General features: G+C 33.4%; 2 protein-coding genes and 1 non-coding gene across 4 annotated transcripts; 2 read left to right on the top strand and 1 right to left on the bottom strand.

Annotated features, from left to right (window-relative positions):
- Nucleotides 1-160: 160 nt before the first annotated feature.
- On the bottom strand, nt 161-7,771 carry LOC110687406 (protein STRUBBELIG-RECEPTOR FAMILY 8-like). Of its 2 annotated transcripts, XM_021864053.1 has the most exons (16): nt 7,139-7,771; nt 6,111-6,243; nt 5,923-5,994; nt 5,778-5,843; nt 5,611-5,682; nt 5,445-5,516; nt 5,223-5,294; nt 5,064-5,129; nt 4,900-4,965; nt 4,504-4,823; nt 3,000-3,256; nt 2,246-2,517; nt 2,020-2,155; nt 1,401-1,540; nt 1,156-1,312; nt 161-666 (listed from the first exon to the last, which is right to left on the bottom strand). In XM_021864053.1, exons 1-16 carry the CDS (start codon nt 7,230-7,232, stop codon nt 514-516), a joined length of 2,148 nt encoding a protein of 715 aa, XP_021719745.1. In that variant the 5' UTR covers nt 7,233-7,771; the 3' UTR covers nt 161-513. The 2 variants fall into 2 exon arrangements, with proteins under 2 accessions (XP_021719745.1, XP_021719746.1); XM_021864054.1 differs by lacking the exon at nt 7,139-7,771 and having other exon boundaries at nt 6,086-6,178.
- Nucleotides 7,772-9,922: 2,151 nt separating this feature from the next.
- LOC110687526 lies at nt 9,923-11,032 on the top strand. The gene has a single exon (XM_021864185.1). It carries the CDS (start codon nt 9,923-9,925, stop codon nt 11,030-11,032), a length of 1,110 nt encoding a protein of 369 aa, XP_021719877.1.
- A 10,861-nt stretch (nt 11,033-21,893) lies between these two features.
- On the top strand, nt 21,894-21,966 carry TRNAV-UAC. Its single transcript has one exon. It is a non-coding gene; the product is annotated as a tRNA-Val (tRNA).
- The last annotated feature ends 66 nt before the right edge of the window (nt 21,967-22,032 follow it).

The following is a 22,032-nucleotide window of genomic DNA, read 5'->3' as shown; positions in this document are numbered from 1 at the left end:
GACATTTTTGTGCTGATCTACTCGTAGTTGAAAGTTAGGATTGTTTCAAGAAGTTGAGACTAAGGAATAAAGTGGATAGTTGACTTAGAATATACTTGGTATAAAATATTTGAGACAATATCTTCGAGATGGGAGTACACCAGGAAATCAGCAACATAGGTATCAGAAATGCAGCTCATATTTGCAGCTCAGAGTAATAAGGTGTATAGATCCTTGGAAACAGGTGAAGTGTTTCCAAAACAGTAGACGGGAGATCGTTCTGACTTTACACTCAGTTTCTATTGGATGAAAAAAATTGATTACATTGCCAGTGAAATAATATATGTACCCAGGACAAGTTCTGTTACATGCTTAGAGACTAATTACAGATTCTATAGACTCCGATTATGATCAACTCTTGCACTCTCCATGTCTTCCCGCAAGGCTTCGAGCAACAGAGGTAGAAGGGGTAATACAACTCGGTTAGGACTTCAAAACAAAATTGGCGCCGATTAATCTCATTTTCCGGACTTTTTAAAATGACATGTCGATTGCCTCATGATCTGGTGTCCTGAACCCAAAACCTGATTCATCACTGGATCGCCTTTTTGCAACACCTGCCCTCTGCACTAATCGGACTAATGCTTGTACTACTTCTGACATTGGTGGTCGAAACTCTGGCTCAGGCTATAAAGAGAAACAGATGGTTTTGATGTAAGCTTAATTGTATAAGATTAGCATAATAGAAGAATGGTCATGACCATGTCACAACTATTTTGTACAATAACTAGAAAGACTATTGTAGGATGTAGCGCACGAACAATTAACACTTAGTGTAACATACAACACACAACAGATATCGTCAACAAATAAAAATAACATGTCACATCAGATGATAACAGTCATGTTCAGTGTCTGAATAGGAGCAGAATCCTACCAAGTTTGGCTCAAGGTGAAGGTAAACACACCCAAAATTTCAGCTCATTAAGGGACTAAGATATACTTCATAGACAAATTACGGAGTAAGACGCTGCAATAGCCCTATTTCCAAAAGAGTAAAAAAAAAATCCTATTAAATGGTTTAAGACACTAGTATATATTTGCAATTTTATGCTTTGGCTACTTATAATGGTCGTACACCATCTATAATCAGCAAAGAAAGTCAAAAGACCTTACCTGAACACAGAGAGCAATGATGTCAGCAAACCGAGACAAAGATTTTGCAGGATACATGCCATTAAGAGTGGTATCAACCATTTTGGCTAGAGCATCTATATCATGCAGTTGTGGTGTAGCCCATCTTACAAGTGATTGTTCGGATCTTGGTCTAGAACTGAAAAGGACAGGATATTCTTAAGAAAAAAGAGAAGCAAACATAAATGAACTAAGCAACAAGAAAATTTAGCAGAGGAAGATTGCACCTATCTAAAGGCTTACGCCCTGTCAGAAGCTCCAACATCACCACCCCAAAGCTATATACATCACTTTTTGTCGTGTATATTCCAGATAAAGCAAACTCTGGAGCACTGTAACCAAACGAACCTACCATTTGGGTTGACACCTGTTTTGGGGATGTGCCAGCAAATATATTAGATTCCTTAGTACTATATACCAAATTTTCTTTTAATCTAAACATTCACTGATCTAAAATGTCATGTTTCAAGTAAAAAAATTAGAAAATCAACACTGAATTTCGAAAGAATGATAAATCTTTGACATAGGGGTTCATATCCATGCTTTATATTCAAAAGTTTAAGAACTGAATACATGATTGGCAAAAATGGATCCAAAAAGTGTGTACTAACATCCATCAGTGGGAATCAATTTTGCTCAAATATGATACTTGAATGCAACAACATGACAACATTCACTGAAATATTTGAGACCGATGATGACTAAACCATGAGAATACTACGTAATTGCTTATTATTTTATCACACCACAGAAATTTTCCACACCATTTAAAAAGTCAAAAGGAAAGGTTATGCCCATCATAGTTACTATTGAGACAACAGAGCTTTTTTAGTCTTAAATCTGTACCTGTCTCTCTGTGTTTGGATTCAAAGCAGCCAGTCCACAATCTGACAAATGAGGGTTGAACTCTTCATCAAGAAGAATATTTGCTGACTTGAAATTTCGATGTACAACAGATGGCAAACAGACTTCATGCAGGTACCTACAGAAGATCAAGGTCTTCAGTACAAAATATATAATTAACAAATAGGAACAAAGTTGAGTTCGTCAAAGTTAATGCAATATAGCTTACTCTAGAGCTCTGGCTGTTCCAAGTGAAACTCGGACTCGTGCATTCCATGTCAATCTCTTGCTTCCATCATCAGAGAAGTGTAGCATATCATGCAGACTCCCGCTTCCAATGTATTCATTCACTAAAAGACGCTGCCCATGTTCTGTGCAGTATCCTACAAGTGAGACAATGTTCGGATGTCTGATGCGTGACATATTTGACACAGCTTCAAGAAAATTATCCTCCTCTTGCAAGGATAATGCTGAATTATCAATCTTCTTAACAGCCAAGACCTGAACCAGCACACAACTTAAAAGTAAATAGAAGGAATACGGGCACATAAATTACAAGCCAGGTCCATAGTCTCCATGCTCATTGGTGAATAGTTTTGTGTAAAACAATTAATCTGGAAACTAATACGGAAGCAGCAATATGAGATGGAAGAGCTGAAATGAAGATGTCACTGCATATGAAGCTTCTACTTAGGCAGAAAATCTAGCGATTAGAATTTTGATGCTTAAAGCAATAACTTCCGAGAGCACTTATGGGGATATGTGAGCAATGGTACATGCTTATTGGAAGGGCAAATGACAGACTGAGATAGCCTAGGGTGGACATGGCACAGAGTTTACTTAACCATAACCATAACGAGGATTTCAGCCACCACAATTTTAAAAAGGCAGTAGCTAAACATAGGCTAATATTGCTTGACTAGCTGAATTGGTTTCTTATCAATTACTCCTTCAAAATCAAAACACGATGTTCTAAAACATACCTTGCCATTAGAAAACTCTGCTCTATAAACTCGACCGAGTGAGCCTTCACCAATAATATTTTCTTGACTAAAGCTGTTAGTTGCAAGTTGAAGAGAAGCAACTGTATATGAAGTAGCAGTAATAGCAGACTTTGCTCGTCTCAAAGACCCATTTTTCCCATGCATTTTCTCAACCACCGAATTTTCGGTTGGCGGGGGCTTCAGATCAACAACTGCAGCCGTGCTTGTGACCCTCTGTTCTTGCATCTCTGTATTAACTGGAAATTCAAGTCAAAAGCACAATTACAACAAATAAAGGAGAATTCAAGCACTACATGATATTGACCAAAGAACTTTAAATTTCAAATTATGGATATTAGTATATCGAAATTCTAAATATCAATGGTTGATCCGATAGTACTTCATGAGCTAAGCTAGAAATAGAATTAATAGCAGAAGCAATGGCAAGTCTGTTCAGCATGGAAAAAGACTATCAAAAGAAAGAGTTTGCTGTTGAGCACATGTGTTTCAGACTTTTTCACCAACAACAACAACAAAGCCTTAGTCCCAAAATGATTTGGGGTCGGCTAACATGAATCATCATAAGGAATCATATGATATAAAGAAAAGGGCATAACAAAATAATCATTTGAAAGAGTTTGAAAAAAAGGTGAGTAAAGTGAGCAAATGAAAGAGCATTCAAGAAAAATTAAGAGAGTTTTAAAAGAGAACCAAGAATAAAATTCAAGAAAGTTTTAAAGGAGTGGTTAAAACATTGGAGTAAAAAACTCCCTCAGTTTCACAGAGGTGGAGGCCGTGGAGCAAGTGAAAATTTGACGCTCTCCCAGCTTTACAATGTCTGGGCACGCCCAGACATTGTTGGTGAGTGCCTTCTCTATCCCAAAACACTATGAATCTCATTTTTGTTTTTATCAATCAATTTTCATAAAGGATTAATTATACTGCCTGCACCTTGGAGTAGATCAAGAGGCTATCAGAAACAACCTCTATAATTGCAGGGGCAAGGCTGCATACATCTCACTGACCCTTAACTTACACAAGGTGAGAGACACTATAATGGCCTTGAGATAATGAGAATGTTTACACTGAAATTTCTCCACATATATCAACCCCATCTTCCCTTTTCCTCCTCAAAAAAAGAACTATTAGTAAAATACTTTCCTAAAAATTTTAATTTCAACACTTAACCCTGTATATATCAATTGTGAATTCCTAGAAGCTATTTGATTTGGAGATTGGACAAGGTGCAGAACTTAAACTATTGGCACGTGTAGCGAACAACCACTATATTGTCTAGATACTAATTTTTAAGATAGCATGCAAAGTTGCAGATTAATCCATGAGAAATCACTAATGATTAATGAATGCTGAATAAACTTGTAGCCAAGAAAAAGGATGAGCCTGTGATTGATATGGACTCATTAACCAAAATATCTATGTTTTCAGATTTGTGATTCAAAAGATTTATTAAGGTTAACAGACATTGTGTAAGAAGGTTTTCTACCTTTTTCACTGCCATTAGAGGCACCTTGTACAGACATTCGACCACCATCATCTTTCTTTCTCCTTTTTCGCTTGCAGAAGAGAAGAGCAAGCAGGATGCCGAACAATAGCAAGAAAACAACACCTAATACTACCCCGATGACAGTTCCAACATGCGAAGATTTTTTCTTTCCATGGGACGCCCGACTATCAGGATTCTCAGGCGATTGAGAAGTACCTCCTGAACTTCTGTGCCTTCGCTTAGAAGGTGTTCCAGGAGGAGGTGGAGTGTATGGTGGCGGTGGAGGAGCTGGGCCATTATCAAATGAGTTACCATTATAACTGTATAAAGACAACCAAGTTTAGAATGATAATCCACAGAAAAAGTTACAAAAACAAAATGAGAACTACAACTTACATAAAGTTGGGTAATGACTTGAGCTCTTGTGGTACCCAACCAGTGAAGTGGTTGTTTGCAACATTTCTATTCAACGCCATTATCAATTAAAAAAAGTTTAACTTTCTCTGTAAAATAATCATAACCGTATGCATCTGAAAAGAAAATTTGAGGGAAAAACTTACAGATTATCCAAAGGCAGTGGAACAAGAATATCAAGAGAACCGGTTAACTGATTGTTTTGAACCTCGCTGCAAAAGTTAACAGGGTACTGTGAGATGTCTGATCAACAAATGAATTAATAAACGGAATGGCTAAAATAACTGGCTTCAGCAAGAACTCACAGTGTTGAAAGATTAGACAAGGCACTAAAAGAAGCTGGAATATCTCCAGTGAAATTATTGTATGATAGATCTCTGCATGACATTGCAAATTAACAGGTAATTCTTTCTGAACAGAAAACATATTGCAATGCTTAAAAAGCAACTTGACTAACGGATAAATTTTTGAAAATGAAATAGTATCAAAGAATATTAACAATAAGTGTGTGACTTTAGTAGTCTTACAAGGTTGCAAGGGCTGTATGATTAGCAAACACATCTGCAATTGGCTGGGAGAGCGAATTACGGCTTACATTCCTGCAATGGTAGAGTTGAATAACAGGTACCAGACTTGTAAGAGAACCACAATATGACCGAACACATTACCAAAAGCAAGAGAAGAGTTGCTTACAAATAAGATAGTGAAACCATGTTCACAATGGAGTATGGAAGACTTCCACTCAGATTATTGTGTGCTAGATTTCTGCACAAACAAAGAACATAACTGATGATAATTCAAGTAATCTTTTCCCCAACCAGAGAAGAGTGTCATATACACATACACAACTAAAATCTTACAAAGATGTTAGATTCGGCGGCATTGAAAATGGGATAGGATCGTGAATATTATTATTACTCATATCCCTGTCAACAGGATTAAACTATCAATAACTGTTCAGCAATAACAAATAAGAGTAAAGAATCCTTCAAAAAGCTTTCTCACAGTGTCTTCAATGAGGCAAGGTTTGAGAGCAAATATCCCATTGTACCGCCTACTCCTAACCCGGAAATATCCCTGTCAATCCAACATTGTGACATTGGCTCAATAAGTTACATAAATGCACAAGAATATAAACGTAAAACAATGCACAACTCAAAAAGCACACCATGAGTAGAATTGTAGAACCATACAAGGAAACAACAGCCGAACCATCACACTTAACACCTTTCCAAGACTCTCCACATGGGTCACCGCCACCCGTTTTCCATCCCGTCAACTGAGAGGGACTATTCAATGCACCATACAAAACTTGAAGTGCTTGTGCTGAAATCACAAAGCCCACATCAAAAGTAAAACCCATACAAAACTTGAATTGCTTACATTAAAAATAAAACAAAATAAAATAAAAAAAAGTGCCTTTAGCTCCTAAAAAGTATAATAATTAAGGGAAGAAAAGAATTTGATTTCCTTTCTCCCCTTCAATAATCTTCATGAAGACGACAACGACAAACCGGCAAGGTATAAGGAGGTTAAGATGGACACAACCAAATTACCAAACCCTAAACACTTGACTATTATAACACGTCTCTAAAAACACACAAAAATCCAACACCAATATAGCTCCCATCATGACCAAAGGTCTAGTGAAATCCAATAGTGCACAATCATAACCCCTTACAACTCAAAACTAGTCAAGAAACAATACAAAAACTCATAACATTCAATCAAATTGTATAATATACAGTAATAACAAGCTAACAGCAAAATAATTAAGCACAGTAAAATTAAATTGAACAACATGCAACATTTTTCCTTAAAAAGGTCCCAGCAATAAACTACTTAATAATCCAAAATAAAATTAACCTATACTACCCAAAAAAAAAGGTCCCCCCTTCTCAATATTCTCTCTTCTTTTATAACCTTATCAAAGGTTAATTTTTGGCCACATTAGTAACAAGTTTCAGAAACTCAAAGTAACTCCAACACAAAACAAATAATCTGGTCCCACTTTATGAAAATCAAAGTACTAATAATCCCCGAAAAAAGTTTTCATTTTTCCTGATGATCTGCTAATTACCCAGATTGTTTTTTTTTTTCGTTCATTACTAAAATTGCTAAAAAGACTAAATCTTTAACATACCCAGATGCAATAAACCAAGAAATCCATAAATTATCCAAATTAAAGCAGAAAAAACAGCTAAAAGGATGAAATTCTTACCGTCATTGGCATCAGTATTGGCTTGGACAAAACCCAATGAAACAGAGAACAAAATAAAGATATAGAAAGAAGAAAAGATATAAATTTTCTCCATTTTTATTAAATTGAGCAACAAATTAAAATTTCAGAGGAGGAATAAATGCAGAGTGATGGTTACATTACATTGTAGAAAAAGAAGAAGATGTTGAAAGATGAAGAAGGAGGAGAGAGAAAGAAGAAAAGGGTAGAGAGAGAAAGTGAAGGCGGGTGAGTTTGATCGCCATTAAAGGAGGAGAGAGATTCGAAGCTTTGGTTAGGGGGGAGTAAATGAATATGGATTGAATTGAAGGAGGGAATTGAAGAGTGTGAGTGATTGATCAGTTGGAGATTTATTATTATTTTATTATTGTAATTAAATTGATTTTTTTTTTGTTTTTTGAAGATAATTAATTAAGTTAATTGTTTTAGTATTAGTACTAAGTTGGGTTTTTTAGGATTTTTGAGGATTTTGATGACTTGGCATTTTGTCGGCATCAAAATCAGGAGGAATAAGTGGGAGTTGGGAAATGGGGTTGTTATGTTATGTAGGGTAGTTCTTGACTAGGGTGAAATGAGGTCAAATTATTTGATTTCTTGTTTTAACTTAATTAATTATAATTATAATTATAATTACTCATTGTTGAAATTTTGACTATTGATTTCCATTACAATAATCAATAGTACTCCTATTAAGTTTATGTAGTATTGTGTAAAAAAAATCTTATACTGTGCGATAAGATAATTTAATGATAATTTTTTTAATAATTAATCTGTTATTTAATTGGGGAAAAGACTATATTAATCATATCCCTAGGAGTAGAACCATCTATAGTTATTTTTGTAGAGTTTGTGATGGTTATAACTCTTATGAGATGAGAGCCACTAATGACAAATATATAATGGTCGAAATTTAATGTTACATATATACAAGTACTAAAAAAGCGAAAAAAGTTGTCAATGATTCTAGCATTGAGAATAACAATAATGTTGTGGTAACAATGCGAATATTTATACCTAAATCAAATTATTATTTAAAATATGAAAATGATTAAATATTTTTGAATAATTACTTTCATGTGTAGATGATTACCTATGTTTCAATGCAACATAAAATGAAGATTGTAGGTAAATTGAATCCAATAGTGTATTTCCATTTGTTTATGTAGGTTAGGAAATTTTTTTTATTCAATTACACTATACTCTACTTCAGTAGGAACACTGCTTATGGTCCTGTGCAAAGCATTGATTTACCAAATTTGTATTTGAACAATTTTCTAATAAAAATATTCTCTTTATAAAAAGTAAAGGTCAATATTCTGTAAATAAAAATAAAAAATAAACTTATTCTCTAAGTGCTTAGTTAACAGATTGAAACCAATCCTCTCGGGCATAATTTCGGAGAACCAGCATGCTTTTATCCCAGGGAGATACATGGAGGATAACATTCTCCTGAGTCATGAACTTATGCATCTCATCAACTCAAGGAAAGGTTCGAATTTTACAGCTTTAAAGATTGACATGTCTAAGGCTTATGATAGAGTGGATTGGTTGTTTCTTCTGAAGGTTTTACAGGCCTATGGTTTCCCTTCTCACTGGATTAGGATGATTTCACAATGTGTGACGACGGTGAGTTATAAAACGATTATTAACAGGAATACTTCAGGGCACTTTGCTCCAAAGTGTGGTTTGAGACAGGGGGATCCTCTATCCCCGTACTTTTTCATCTTCTGCATGGATATTCTGTCTAGAATGTTGGCCATTGCTGAAGATATTCACCAATTCCAAGGGCTTAAGGTATCACGGAGATCGTCGGCAATCTCCCATCTTTTCTTTGCAGATGATGCTATGCTCTTCTTCAAGGCTAATGAAGAGTCTTGCAAATGTATATCAGACATTCTTCAAAGGTTTAGCGAGGCTTCGGGGCAACAATTGAATCTACAGAAGTCTACCATTAAGTTTGCTCCAGGGGTAGATGAGGAAAGGAAGGCAATAGTGAAACAGTGTCTGTCTATGCCGGAAATGGGAAATATGGGGATACATTTAGGAGCACCAATCGATCTACATGGGAAAAAAGGTTCACACTTCCAATTTTTAGTTGACAAGGTGTCAAGTAAAATTATGTCATGGGCCCACTTGAATATTTCTCAAGTAGCAAAACTTATCCTTATTAACACGGTGCTGATCAGCACGTCGGCCCATGTCATGAAGTGCTTGAAAATACCTCAGAGCATTGCTAACAAGATCGATTCTTTGATCTCTCGGTTTTTGTGGTCCAGCAAGGGGAACAGGGGGTTGCATTGGGTAAACAGGAAGATTACTCAGCTGCCCAAAGGAATGGGTGGATTGGGAATTAGAGGCTCGTCTAAGCTTAATGATGCTCTTCTCTTCAAACAGGCTACCAGGATTCATCTTAATCCACAGTTGCTTCTTTCTAGAACTCATAAAGGTTTGCAACAGTGTGGGTTGCGCAACATGGCTAGACCATACATCAGAAAAGGTAACCCGTCTCTAGGAAGAACGAGTATTCAAAAAGTTTCTCACACTTTCAAGAGGGGATTTGCTTGGAAAGTAGGGAACGGGGACCAGATTAAGGCAATTAGCATGCCATAGGTGAAAGGGGATATCCCTTTAGTTAAATCAAGCCAATCTCTAGGGGTGGCTTCGACGTGGAAGGTTAGTGACTTTATAGATAGGGATACGAGAGCTTGGAAGGCAGGGAAGGTCAGAGAATGTTTTGATTGGGACTGGGCGAAGAAAATTCTATTGATGGAGCTCCCGCTAGACAATGAGGACGACTTTCTCTATTGGAAATACCACCCATCGGGCAAGTATACGGTTAAAACAGGATACTTCTATCTTTCTAAGGAATTGGGGTCAAACACCACCAATTGCGTGGAAAGGGAGCAGGAATTTATTAAGCTAATTTGGAGAATGAATATACAACCGAAATGGAAGTTGTTTCTTTGGAAGTTGAGTCACGATGGCATTGCCGTGAAGGAAAACTTGGCAAAAAGAGGCATGCGTATCGAAACAGATTGCGATCGCTGTAGAGAGGGCGAGGAAAATAGTCAACATCTTTTCAGGTATTGTACTCAGGCAAAGGAAGTCTGGGAGATGAGTCCCCTAGACGTTTTCCCTGACTCACTGGGGTCTATTTCTCTAAAGGAATGGATCCATCACTATATCCTGCTTTATTATAGCGAGGATGGGAAACAAGGAGGTCGTTGGATGAGGTTTATTGCAACTCTTTGGGGCTTGTGGAAGGCTAGGAATGCCAGATGTTTCAGAAACGCGGTTGGGACGAGTAGCCAGGTTAGAGATTTTATAGATGCTGCAATTCAGGACCATGAACATTTCATATATCGAGCTGGTATATTATCGGAGGAAGAGGCGATTGGTAGGGATGATCCTACCCTACCCCCAGGGTTTATCTGTGTCCAGTTGGGGAAAGAGAGGACAGGGTTTGATGACTTCAGAGTAGAAGTCGATGGTTCCTGGGACAAGACAACCACGAGAGTAGGAATAGGTTGGGCTATTAAAGACAATGGTAGTGGTGGAGAGACGGGTGAGGGAGGTAAGTACGGAGTGGCAGCTTCTGCTTTACAGTGTGAAGCTTGGGCTTGCTTGGAAGCTCTGAGATGGGCTCGCTCTACGGAGAGGAATGAGATCCTGGTTTTAACTGACTCTTTATCCCTATTGAATAATTTACAGGGTAATAGTTGCAAAGAGGTCTCGATCACTTGGTGCCTCAAGGGTTTAAAAGAGGTAGGTGCTTTGTTCCAAAGATGCACAATCCTAAAAGTGCAGAGAGATCAGGTTCAAAGGGCAAATGACATTACTAGACAATGTCGGGTTAATGTTATGAATCTAGTGTAATTTTTCTTCCCTTTGCTCTTGTCAAAAATAAAATAAAATAAAATAAAATAAAATAAATAAATAAATAACAAACAAAAACTTCATTGTAATAATAATTTTTTGCTTAAATTTTTTATAAGTTGTTGCAAAAATGTTTTATTGAATTTGGGAGAGAAAAATTACGTTATATAAAATATATGGAATAGTAATTAACTTGAATGTAAATATATATATATATACACACACACACACTAGGTTAGAACCCGGCGATGCACGTTTACATATATTCTATTTTTATAATTTGTACATTTAAAAAAAAATATGTATCAAAATAAATAAGAGTTATGCACCTTGTACAAAAATATTTGTAATTTAAAATTTTAGATTTTCATCAAAATTATGATATAATACCTGTTCAACATCGCCTAATACATATTCGAACGTAGGAGTCCATTTATTAGTGTGCTATTTATAATTGTTTTATGTTTTTAGGATAAATTGATAAGCTGAAATTGTAATGTAGAAGATTCTAATATTCAAATTCCAAAATTATTAAATACGGTAGCTCACTAGCTCCACACACGCGTGCGCGCGCGCGCCACACACACACACACAAAAATGACATCATCCTTGCATTTAGGCGGTATTTTTTTTTTTTTTTTTGTGAGAGTGACATGTGGATAGTGATGACCTCAACAATGTCTTGTTTTAGTAATAGTTAATTGATTGGTAAAGTGGGATAGAAAATATTATAGTAAATTAAAAATTTCCTATGATAATTTGGCAAAAAAGTAAATAAAAAATTTGGCGGGAAATTATTTAGCCAAATTTTGACACGTGTCATTTTTTATTCGCCTTTAGTATATAGTTATTATTGATTATTGATAAGTTGATAACACATTTGTTAAATTAGTACTTCATATTATTTTAAAAAATCTAAGGTGAAATCATATCAATTTACCTAATATTTAGTTTAACTTATACTTTTACTTCGGACCTCTTATATATACAACCCTTAGTCCCTAACGTTGTGCATATCCTAGATAAAAAAAAAAAATTAATAATAATAATAAAAATAAAAACTAAGATTAAGAGCATTCCCTCTTTCTTTAATCAGACAAATATGAGTATAGTTTAGGTCATTAACTCATTATACTTTAACTTTGGATTTCTTACATATATGGATCCCTAAATATAATCCCTAACATTGACAAACTCAGTACCAAAAGTCAATATCCTAGATTAAAAAAACAAACTAATATTAAGAGCATTCCCTCTTTCTTTAAATAGACAAATACGAGTTTTAGGTCATTGTTCCTAATTTGTCAAGCCAAAGCGAAATATGTGTGCAATGGAGCATGAATATATAGATTGTCGGTGAAAACTTGGTAGGCTCAAACGATGCGAAGTGTCAATAAACTTCATGTGGAGATGGTGTCACAACATTGGGACAAAGCTTTTGAGGGAATAAATAAGTTAGGGCCCTCATTCCTTTCGACTTATCTATGTATTGGAAATCATCATCTATCATTTACATATATTTTCTACATATTTTTCTAAATTACTGATCCTTCAATTTAACAAATAATAGTTGAAAATTGAAAGAATCTAGTGGTAACAATTAGTGATTTTATAAGACAATCAAATTTTTTTTATACTCCCTTTTGCTTTTTTAGTTATTTTACTGTAAGATCGATGCATGTTGGTTTTTAGGTATGAATCATTAATCAAAAAAATTATTTTGAAAAACATATAAAATAGATGAATTCAATTACATATTATCTGATATCTTAGCTTTTTTACATATTAGTAAAATTATAATAAAGTGAATTTTATAAATAGCATAAACAATCAAAGTAAAACATAGCGGAAGTACGAGTAATAATTCTTAGCGATGGACACACTCATTTTATTTGTAGAGTATTTAATTTGATTGAGATGAGCCATTGTATATTTGTATGTGTCTTCTTATTGACTTTCCTAATTCCAACATGAGAAAAGGTCATTACATCCAACTCAATCATGATCAACTAAAGACTCTCATAGAGTAGGAGCCACATTGAAAATGTATGCTCCACTAACCAATGGACGACATGAGTTAACTACTTTATTAGTTCTACTTGATGACATTTTAGGCGAATTAACGTTTGATCATAATTCATAATCATATAAAAATTAGTTATCATATTACTATTATATATATTTTGAGTACAACGTCTAAAATGATGATACCACATTTATATTTCCTTAAAATACGAATGAACTTAGGTTTCACCTGACTTATATGATTGTTGTATAAAACCTTAGCTTCTACTATAAATTAAAGCATGTTCTAACACTTTTCATTAGAAATGTTTTAAATACAGAAGAATAAGAACAAACAATAAGAAATAAAAAAATACACCCTTCGAGTAATTTATAAATACACATTTTCTTTTTATTACAGAGTTATAAAATTTCATATCGACCAACCCAACATTTCCTTATAAACTTTTTCGTTTGGTAGGGTAAATCTCCTTAACTCACTACTATTTGCCCTATTGAGGGCAAAGTGATAATTATGTTAACGTTCAAACATGCATTGGTACATGGTACCCACCAATTAAAAAGCATGGGAGTGAAAAAACAAATTTTCTTGGAAACAATTAAAAAGAATATACTCCATTAGCACTTTAGGTAAAAGACACCTTAAATATGTGGTAATTTTAAAGTTTCTCATTCCATTAGATTTAATGGACCACTTTGAATAATTTTAAAAGTACTGTTATTCCTAGAACAAACTTTGGTATATAAAAAAGAAAAAACAAGAGATTTTCTTAGCACTATATGTCTATATATGCATAATTTGGAAATTAGGAAAATAAATTTATTACAAGAAATGGACCGAAAACGACAATAACGTCCAATATTAGAATTATTGGCAACTATGTGTAACTTTTTTCATGAAATTTTCAATGATATTTGCTGTCTTTTGCTCGTGATCTATTAAAACCCCACTTCACCTTTTTTTTTTTTTTTTTTTTTTTGGTGGATCATGAATCATTATTTGGGTGGCATTCCTATTATTCTTTTATATCTTTCAACATTAAAAAGGAAAAAAAGTGATTAAATTATACTTAAGGCCGTCTTGGTTAAAATAAAAATATACTTTGCTCCATTTTTTTAGATGCATTACTTTTAAATCATAAAATGTTAGATAATTTTTAAAGATGAGAGAGATAAAGAGAAAGAAAATAGAGACACATATAATATTAAATCAAGAGATAAATTGAAAACTAGGTTAATCTAGTAGTAGTAGTAGTTTATTATCACATTACAAAATCTATTCTATATTTGGTAATGTATGTGATTAATAAATTGTGAATCTTGTGATACATTTACGATTTAATGGTCAATAATTATACTTTGCGTTTAACAATATTATGTATATACAGTCGATACATACATTAAATAATACGAAGTGCAATACTCCTTAATCCGTATTAGATTTACACAAACATCTAAATTTCTTCCTGCAACTCTCAGCTCATACTATATAAAAGAGCTGAGATTAAATAGAAGAATGTGATCCATAATTAGATTAACATTACTGAAATCTGATCTCAGCTTTAATTTGGCGTCGATTACAATCAAATACTCCGTATTTTATAATTGTACGACAGTATATGATTAAATTAGAATCTGGTAGATCACCTGCCTCAACTTTCTAGATCCCATACTATTCTTTAATTATAATTTTAAAATAATTAGTAGGTCTATTATTGTCAGTATGTGTTTAATTACTCCGAAGTTTCATCAAATTGCATGGTCCAATATAATTATGAATTAATACGAGTACTAATATAGCAAGCTATGAATACAGCTACCTAACTAGGAACCTAGAATTAGGAAGATTTATTTCAATTTTCATTACTAAGCTAGTAAGATATTGCTTAATGTTGTTACAAATGACCTATGTATACTAAAAGTATGTTAAATACATTACTTATTTAGGCATTAATTTTCCAAATCAATGTTAATACAAAGTCAGTATTTGAGTAGTCCTTCAAAAAAAAAAAAGTCAGGATTTGAGTAGAAGCAATGTATTAATACTAATAATCAATTTAATAGTAGTAGTAGGAATTTCTTTCTTTAATTGACCTTTAAGAAATTTAGTCTGGTTTACTACAAAATTTTACGTAATTTGCAAATGTGTACGTGTAATAAGATAATGAGGTACTCTTTAATCAAACTGATCAATTTTCATTGATATTTTTATAATGTTATTACATAATCGAGTCATAATTATAATTTATAAATAAAGAAATTTACATGGTATGCAAAAAAATACTTTGTATTATTTTACTAAAACATATCCTAAATACTCGTGTATATATATATAAGAGAAGATTGAATACATGCACATCGTATATTTTCTCTATATGGATTATATTGACCTTGATTTTGACCTTCAAACAATTTCACCTTATTAAAAGTCTTGTCGGCAAGAGCAATAAGACAAATATAGTAAAATTAGCTAAACATTAAAACTTACAAGTTACATAATCCGCCATCCCCTGCCCCTAAAAAAGTTATCCTAAAAATGACATACTATTGTAGATCAAATAAATATAGTTTGCACATGTCATATATAGTGCAACCATTATATTTCACACGGTTCCAAAAAAAAAAAAAAAAAAAAAAAAAAAAAAAAAAAAAAAAAAAAAAAGGTATACTATTGCTACAATTACTTCTAAAGGTATAAATGATATGTAGCCATTCTTTTTGCACTGAGAGGCAATCTTTTTACAAGTAATGAAAAACCGAAAAAAGTTTAAAGGGTTGAATGACTTGTGTAGAGCTTCCATCAAATTCAATCCTTTTCTTGTTGCTTTTTGGATCGCATTGACCATAAATCCAACGTTGTGTGATTATAATGAGAATTATGTGATGGAATATGAAAAGGGGATTCCAATTTCCACTAAAAAGCAAACTATATTGGCAATTGCTCAGAAAGTTGGAGAATTTGCATGTCTTTCATTAATTTGTAACTTTATAATCTTTTCGGACAAAGTATGATTGTTTTCATACACAATAACAAAACAATATAAAGGTATGTACGATTTTTTATTTATTTAATTGATTAATGTGCTTGAGAAGACATTGTTGATCATGATCATGTGTTAAACTAAACGTGCATTAGTTGATGATTATAAGATGCCATCCATTAAATAAAATAAAGAAATTTACATTAATTATCTTGTGAAAACAAGTTAAGCGTGTAGTCCTATTCAATATTATGGGCATTCTCTCTTTTCCTAAACCGATACACTTCCACTCTTAACTTGTATAATATAGGATCAATTCCTTGTACCAAGGGCTTCCAACACACCATTGCCAAATATTTGTACGTACTCATGTCACTGAGCACACCGCTCTACATCTGCATATGTTTGAGCACCACCCATTTGGCCTAGTTTCTATGTTGCATGTTTTTGTCGTCCTGGCCGAACCATTAGCTCTGATACCACTTGTTGGGCCCTAATCTTTTCACTTAAGTTGTTGGGCCGCATGCTCACCTTGATTCTAATTAGATGAGTAATTTAATATGATATTGTCCGCTTTGGGCCTAATCCACACATAATTGTTTTCAAACACCTTTTTAAAAGACTTCATACCAATGGAGTACGTAAACACTTATAAGCATTTCATTACGGAGTAATTAATATTCCAAAAAGATTACAAATTTTCTAATTAACATAGAGTGATTGCTAATGCATGCATACATACATGGTTCACAATAGAAAGAGAAAACGTAAAACAACTCGTACATTAAAGAGGGTTTAAAAAAATAACCATATAAATCTAGCTAAAAACAATCAATTAAACCATGTTATTCCATTATCTCTTACAACCAAAATAAATCTTTTATGCAATAATGAGCTAGACTTGCAAAATCGAACATATATAGCTAATAAATCAGAAACAGCGAAAGTAATATGATACGGAGTAATATATATAATAAAAATACTCGAACAAATTACTCCGTTGGTACGATCTTTCTTATCAAATGCGATTCAAAAAATCCTATTGGATGATTCTATGCACCTTCTTTTGGCAAAGCACCAAATATAGTAATACTATAGTACAACACAATTTGGCATTGAAAGCAGCAAAGAATAATTTGTAGTGGGTTAACTCTACGTTAAGGCAAGGAATTGAATTTCTATACCTGCCTAGCTAGTCGATCAACTTTATAACTTTCCCATTTTTCTCTTCAATCCTAAGCAAGGCACACATTTTTATTAAATTATTTCAATATACTAGTATATATTTATTAATCTAGTACTAATATATTGAAGTAAGGCACATGAAGTATATAATATTATTATTAATATTAATAATACGTACAATTATAAAGTAATAATGTACTAATAAAGCTGCATGCAAGGTCCATTTTTAGTTTAATGATGTAGCAGGTTGATATTAAGTGAATTTCCAAGGAAATTGTTGGTGTTTTCAAAGACTTTTTAAGTAAAGTTTTAGTTCATATAAATTAATAAATTAATCTATCATAAACTAATATTATAGCTAATTTGTCTTATTTAAACCTTTTTGTTCTTGGCTTCTAGCTTATATACTAATGCTACATTATACAATTCAAGAAAGATGCATGAGTGAGTTATATTATAATACAAATACTACAATTTTTAGCTTAAAGCGAGAATGAAGACAAGGGAGCACATACAAACAGGAACTTGTACATTTATTGATGCATGCATTTATTTGAGTGATGTGTCTTCAATTATACGAAGGACTGAAGGATTATTATTGGAGAAAGGCTCATAAAGCATATAATAGGCGTAATATATAATAACTATATAAAAGTGTGTGGAAGTAGGGTCATATAACTCATATTTACCTTATTTCCACTTATTTAATGAAATAAAATATGTTCTGAAAAATAAAAAAAACTTATTATAAGACTACCCAATGAGGTGTAAAATACACTACCTGCCCTAAAGCAATCAGATGTAGGATGGTTTGAGTTTTGTTTAGGGTATGTCTAAATATAGTCATTGATATATAAACTGCTAGTAGATAAAGTTATGCTACTACTATCATAGAATCAAAGTAACAAATACAGCTATTTCACCAAATGCCACTGAGCACTTTAATAATTCACTAAATGTCATCAAGGTTTTCAAAATTCACCAAATGCCACCGAGTTTTTAAAAAATTCACCTAGTGTTTAATCATGACACATGTCGTGATATGATTGGTTCAATTTAAAAAAAAATCTTTAAAAAAGGACAAATTTTCAATAATTTTTTTTAAAAATTCCTAACCCTAACCCAGCCCCACCACCAACACTGCCGCTGCCGGCAGCCCAACCTTAGCCGTTGGTATAATACCCCGTATTTTTGAAAGGTATTTTCTAAATTAAAGAGTATTTAGTCTCGTATTTTCGACGTATTTTCTAACTTAAGAGTATCTCAGTTTTGGAGCCAAAATGATATTTGAATTTTGGCGCCTAAATCATTTATTTTAATTAAATGGATAAACTAAAAATTTTATAAATAGTATTTTGATTAAATGAATAATAAAACAAAACTATATTAATTAATAAAATTAGAGGCATTTTCGAATATAAAAATCTGATTTTTGTAAATACATTTTCGGATTTTTCCAATAAAATCCAATTTTACTTAATATCTTGCTAAACTAATTATTTTCACATTTTTACAATTAAAAATCTGATTTTTACTCTAAGTAAAAGTATTTTCATAAAATAAAAATCAATTCCTAAACTAATGAAACACATTTTCGGATTTTATATATTAAAAATCTGATTTTTATTAATTATTTGCTAAATTATTTATTTTTATGAAATAAAATGATTTCCAAAATTTATCAAATAATATTTTAAACTTTATATAATAAAAATCTGATTTTTATACCTTAGTATAGTCCAAATTCGGCCACCCTAATAATCTAGCAAGAAAAATTGATTTTATTCTTCCAAATACCTATAAACTTATTAAATCTTTAATTTTTGACAAATAAATTATTTTATAAAATCCCTAAACTAACATGATAGGTCCGAAAATAAAATCTTTTAAATTTCTTTACTTCCATTCTTAAACCTAAACATATTTTATTCTATGTCATCCTTGCACTCCAAGCTTAAAAACTACCAAATGGAATTTCATGATCAAAACTTCCATAAATTATAAACCCTAAAATGCCATAAACCCATCCCCTAAACACCTATAAATACCCCTTTCATACACCCCAAAAATCACATCAAAAACATCAAGAATCTCTTCTTCTTTCCCCCTCTTTCTCACGGTTTTCCTCCTCTCCCTCCTTCCATTTTTCCGGCCACCGGCGACCACCTGCTGCCGCCAGCAGCCGCCACCTCAGCCTGCTGCAGCTCCTCCCTTGCCTTGGTTCCACCACCTTCCTTCGATCCCTCCTTTTCTCTTAAACTTATTTTATTAACCATTTTCTAAATATTATTTCTTATACAAATTAATTTTATAAAAACAGAAAATTCTTTAAATTATAAACAGAAAATTATTTTTATATAATGATAATTAATTCATGCACATATAGGGTAGTTTAATTAAATTGTTGTGTTTATTTGATAACCTTACATTAATTAAGGTTATAATTATGTGTAGGGTGTTCGTGATTTGGAGTAGTAGTTGTGAATCGCTCTTGATTGATCAAGGTACGTTATGTGGTTTGATACCTTCGAAAGTTGATTATGAAACTACATTTTATGATCGTATGAAATTATAATCTGTTCCGTATGAAATTATATTTGTGAAACTATAAATTATGTTCCGTATGAAACTATGATTTATTATGAAACTATAAATTACTATGTTCCGTATCAAATCATATTTTATTACATTCCGTATGAAATTATGTTTTATGTTTCGTATGAAATTATGAAATTATGTTCCGTATTAAATTATGAAATTTTGTCGGATTGAATTAAATGATTTGGATTTAAATCAAAAGGGCCTTAAATTGTGATTGGAAATTATTGGAAATGATTGGCAAGTTTGTTGTTATGTAAGTGTGATGGATTTTTAAAGACGAGTTTTTAAACAAATCAATCGATATGTTGAATCCCACTTAGGGAATGGTTTAGAGAAGACTATGGACTTTGCATGACCTAGTCTTTCCTCAAGTTTGGCCTTTGATTATAAAGTAAACCACTTGAGGGGTGTGCACACTTAGTGAGGAATTGGTTTGAAATGAATCGATTGAGTTTTTATCTTGAATTAAAAGAGTTGGATTGGAAAAAAGTTCTTTTTGCATACGGCATTGGTATTTCTTTTATTAATTACACGTAAATGATTTAAATTACGTTTTACTTATCTTACACATGACTTACTTAGTATACTTTGCTAATACGTGCTTTTGTTTTGGCTTTGCCCTGTTTATCATTTATGATAAACAGGTGAATTTTTCAAGTGGAAATTGATTGATGCATACGGGAGTCCACGGGAATTTCACCTAGCTAGGAAAAGTTTGAGTCATTTTTGTGTCACGAATTATGAACGAATTTTTATTATGGTTATTTAATAAAGAATAAAGTTTTTCGCTGCAAAAGTATTTTGTATAAGCCTTGCGTTATACGCGGCGGTAGTACGCCCAAGCCTCTCTCTACGGTATTTATACGTATTTTTCTGCAATTTACGTAGAGAGAGATTTGGGGGTGTTACAGTTGGTACTCCCTGCCCCACCTTCACCGTCGAAACCAGCCCAACCACCACCCCTAAAACCAGCGACTTAGCGCCTTCCACTTTTTCCCCTCACGAAAAAACACCAAGCGTTTTCCAACCACCGTGCAAAACAACCCTTCCTATCCTCCACCCTTGAAACGACGAAATCGGCCATAGAAATCGACCATTCTGGATTTCCATGGTTGATTTCGGTCGTTTGAGGGTGAAGAGTTTCCATGGTCGGTTTCGGTGGCTACCGTGATGCGTTGTGTTGGTGCGTCAGGTGGTTGCGGGGGTTGGGGTGGGGATCAGGGCGGGGGTCGTCGGGCAGGCGAAGTTCTGTGGGTCATCGTTTGGGTGCTGGAGTCGGGAAGGCGGAGTTCTGGGAATTGCGTGAGACGGTTGCGGTGGCTGGGGAGGTTTTTTGGGAGGAGGAAAGGGGGATTAAGTGGAGTCGGCGGTTTTGGTGGGGTCAAGGGGTTCCAGAAGGAGGTCAAGGGGTTCCGGCAGGTTCCGACGGGAGGTTAGGGGGTTCCGATAGGAGGTCAAGGAGTTCCGGCGGTTGGCTTTGGGTTGCCGGTTGGCTTTGGCTGGTGGTTACGGTGGTGGGGTTGGGTTGGGTTGGGTTGGGTTAGGATTTAGAGTTTTTTTTTTTAATTTTATTTTTATTTATCTTTTTTTTAAACAAATAGCTGACTGACACGTGTCCACATGTGTCATGATTAAACCCTAATGACTAATGAAGTTAACGGCCGTCAGTCATTAATGGCACTCGGTGAATTTTTTTAAAACTCGGTAGCATTTGGTGAATTTTGAAAAACTTGATGGCATTTGGTGAATTATTACCGTGCTCGGTGATATTTAGTGAAATAGCCGTAACAAATATACAACGTATAGAGAATATATTTTTGTAACTACGGAATAATATTTAAGAAAAAATAATAATAATAATAATAATACTTCTACGTACCAAGCATAGCGTTACAAATTAGTGAATTACTCCATATCTAATACAAATAATATGATAACAATATGAGAATATGCTGAAATTCAGATGCTGAGATTTTTCTATATGTTATTTGAAGCAAATTTTCTACTTATTTGAAGCAAATTAAACAATTCGTATTATATTGTTACTAATTGCTTAATAAATACTATCGGTTGCTGTGGTGTAGTGGTTATCACATTAGTCTTACACAATAAAGGTCCCCAGTTCGATCCTGGGCAGCAACAATTATTTTTTATATCATTATTTTCGTAACAATTATTTAAAATTTGGTTTTATAGTCACAAGAAGGA

This window comes from Chenopodium quinoa, unplaced genomic scaffold (genome assembly GCF_001683475.1).
Source record: "Chenopodium quinoa cultivar QQ74 unplaced genomic scaffold, ASM168347v1, whole genome shotgun sequence".
Classification (NCBI taxonomy): domain Eukaryota; kingdom Viridiplantae; phylum Streptophyta; class Magnoliopsida; order Caryophyllales; family Amaranthaceae; genus Chenopodium; species Chenopodium quinoa.
Note: the sequence above shows the minus strand (reverse complement) of the source record. Positions and strands in the feature narration are given on the sequence as shown.

Coding starts and splice junctions, on each gene's coding strand:
- LOC110687406 (XM_021864053.1), bottom strand. CDS start 7,232: ATGGAGAAAATTTATATCTTTTCTTCTTTCTATATCTTTATTTTGTTC. Junction 4,824..4,899: donor AAGTCATTACCCAACTTTAT/GTAAGTTGTAGT, acceptor GTCTTTATACAG/TTATAATGGTAACTCATTTG. Junction 1,541..2,019: donor ATCCAAACACAGAGAGACAG/GTACAGATTTAA, acceptor TCCCCAAAACAG/GTGTCAACCCAAATGGTAGG.
- LOC110687526 (XM_021864185.1), top strand. CDS start 9,923: ATGGAGCTCCCGCTAGACAATGAGGACGACTTTCTCTATTGGAAATAC.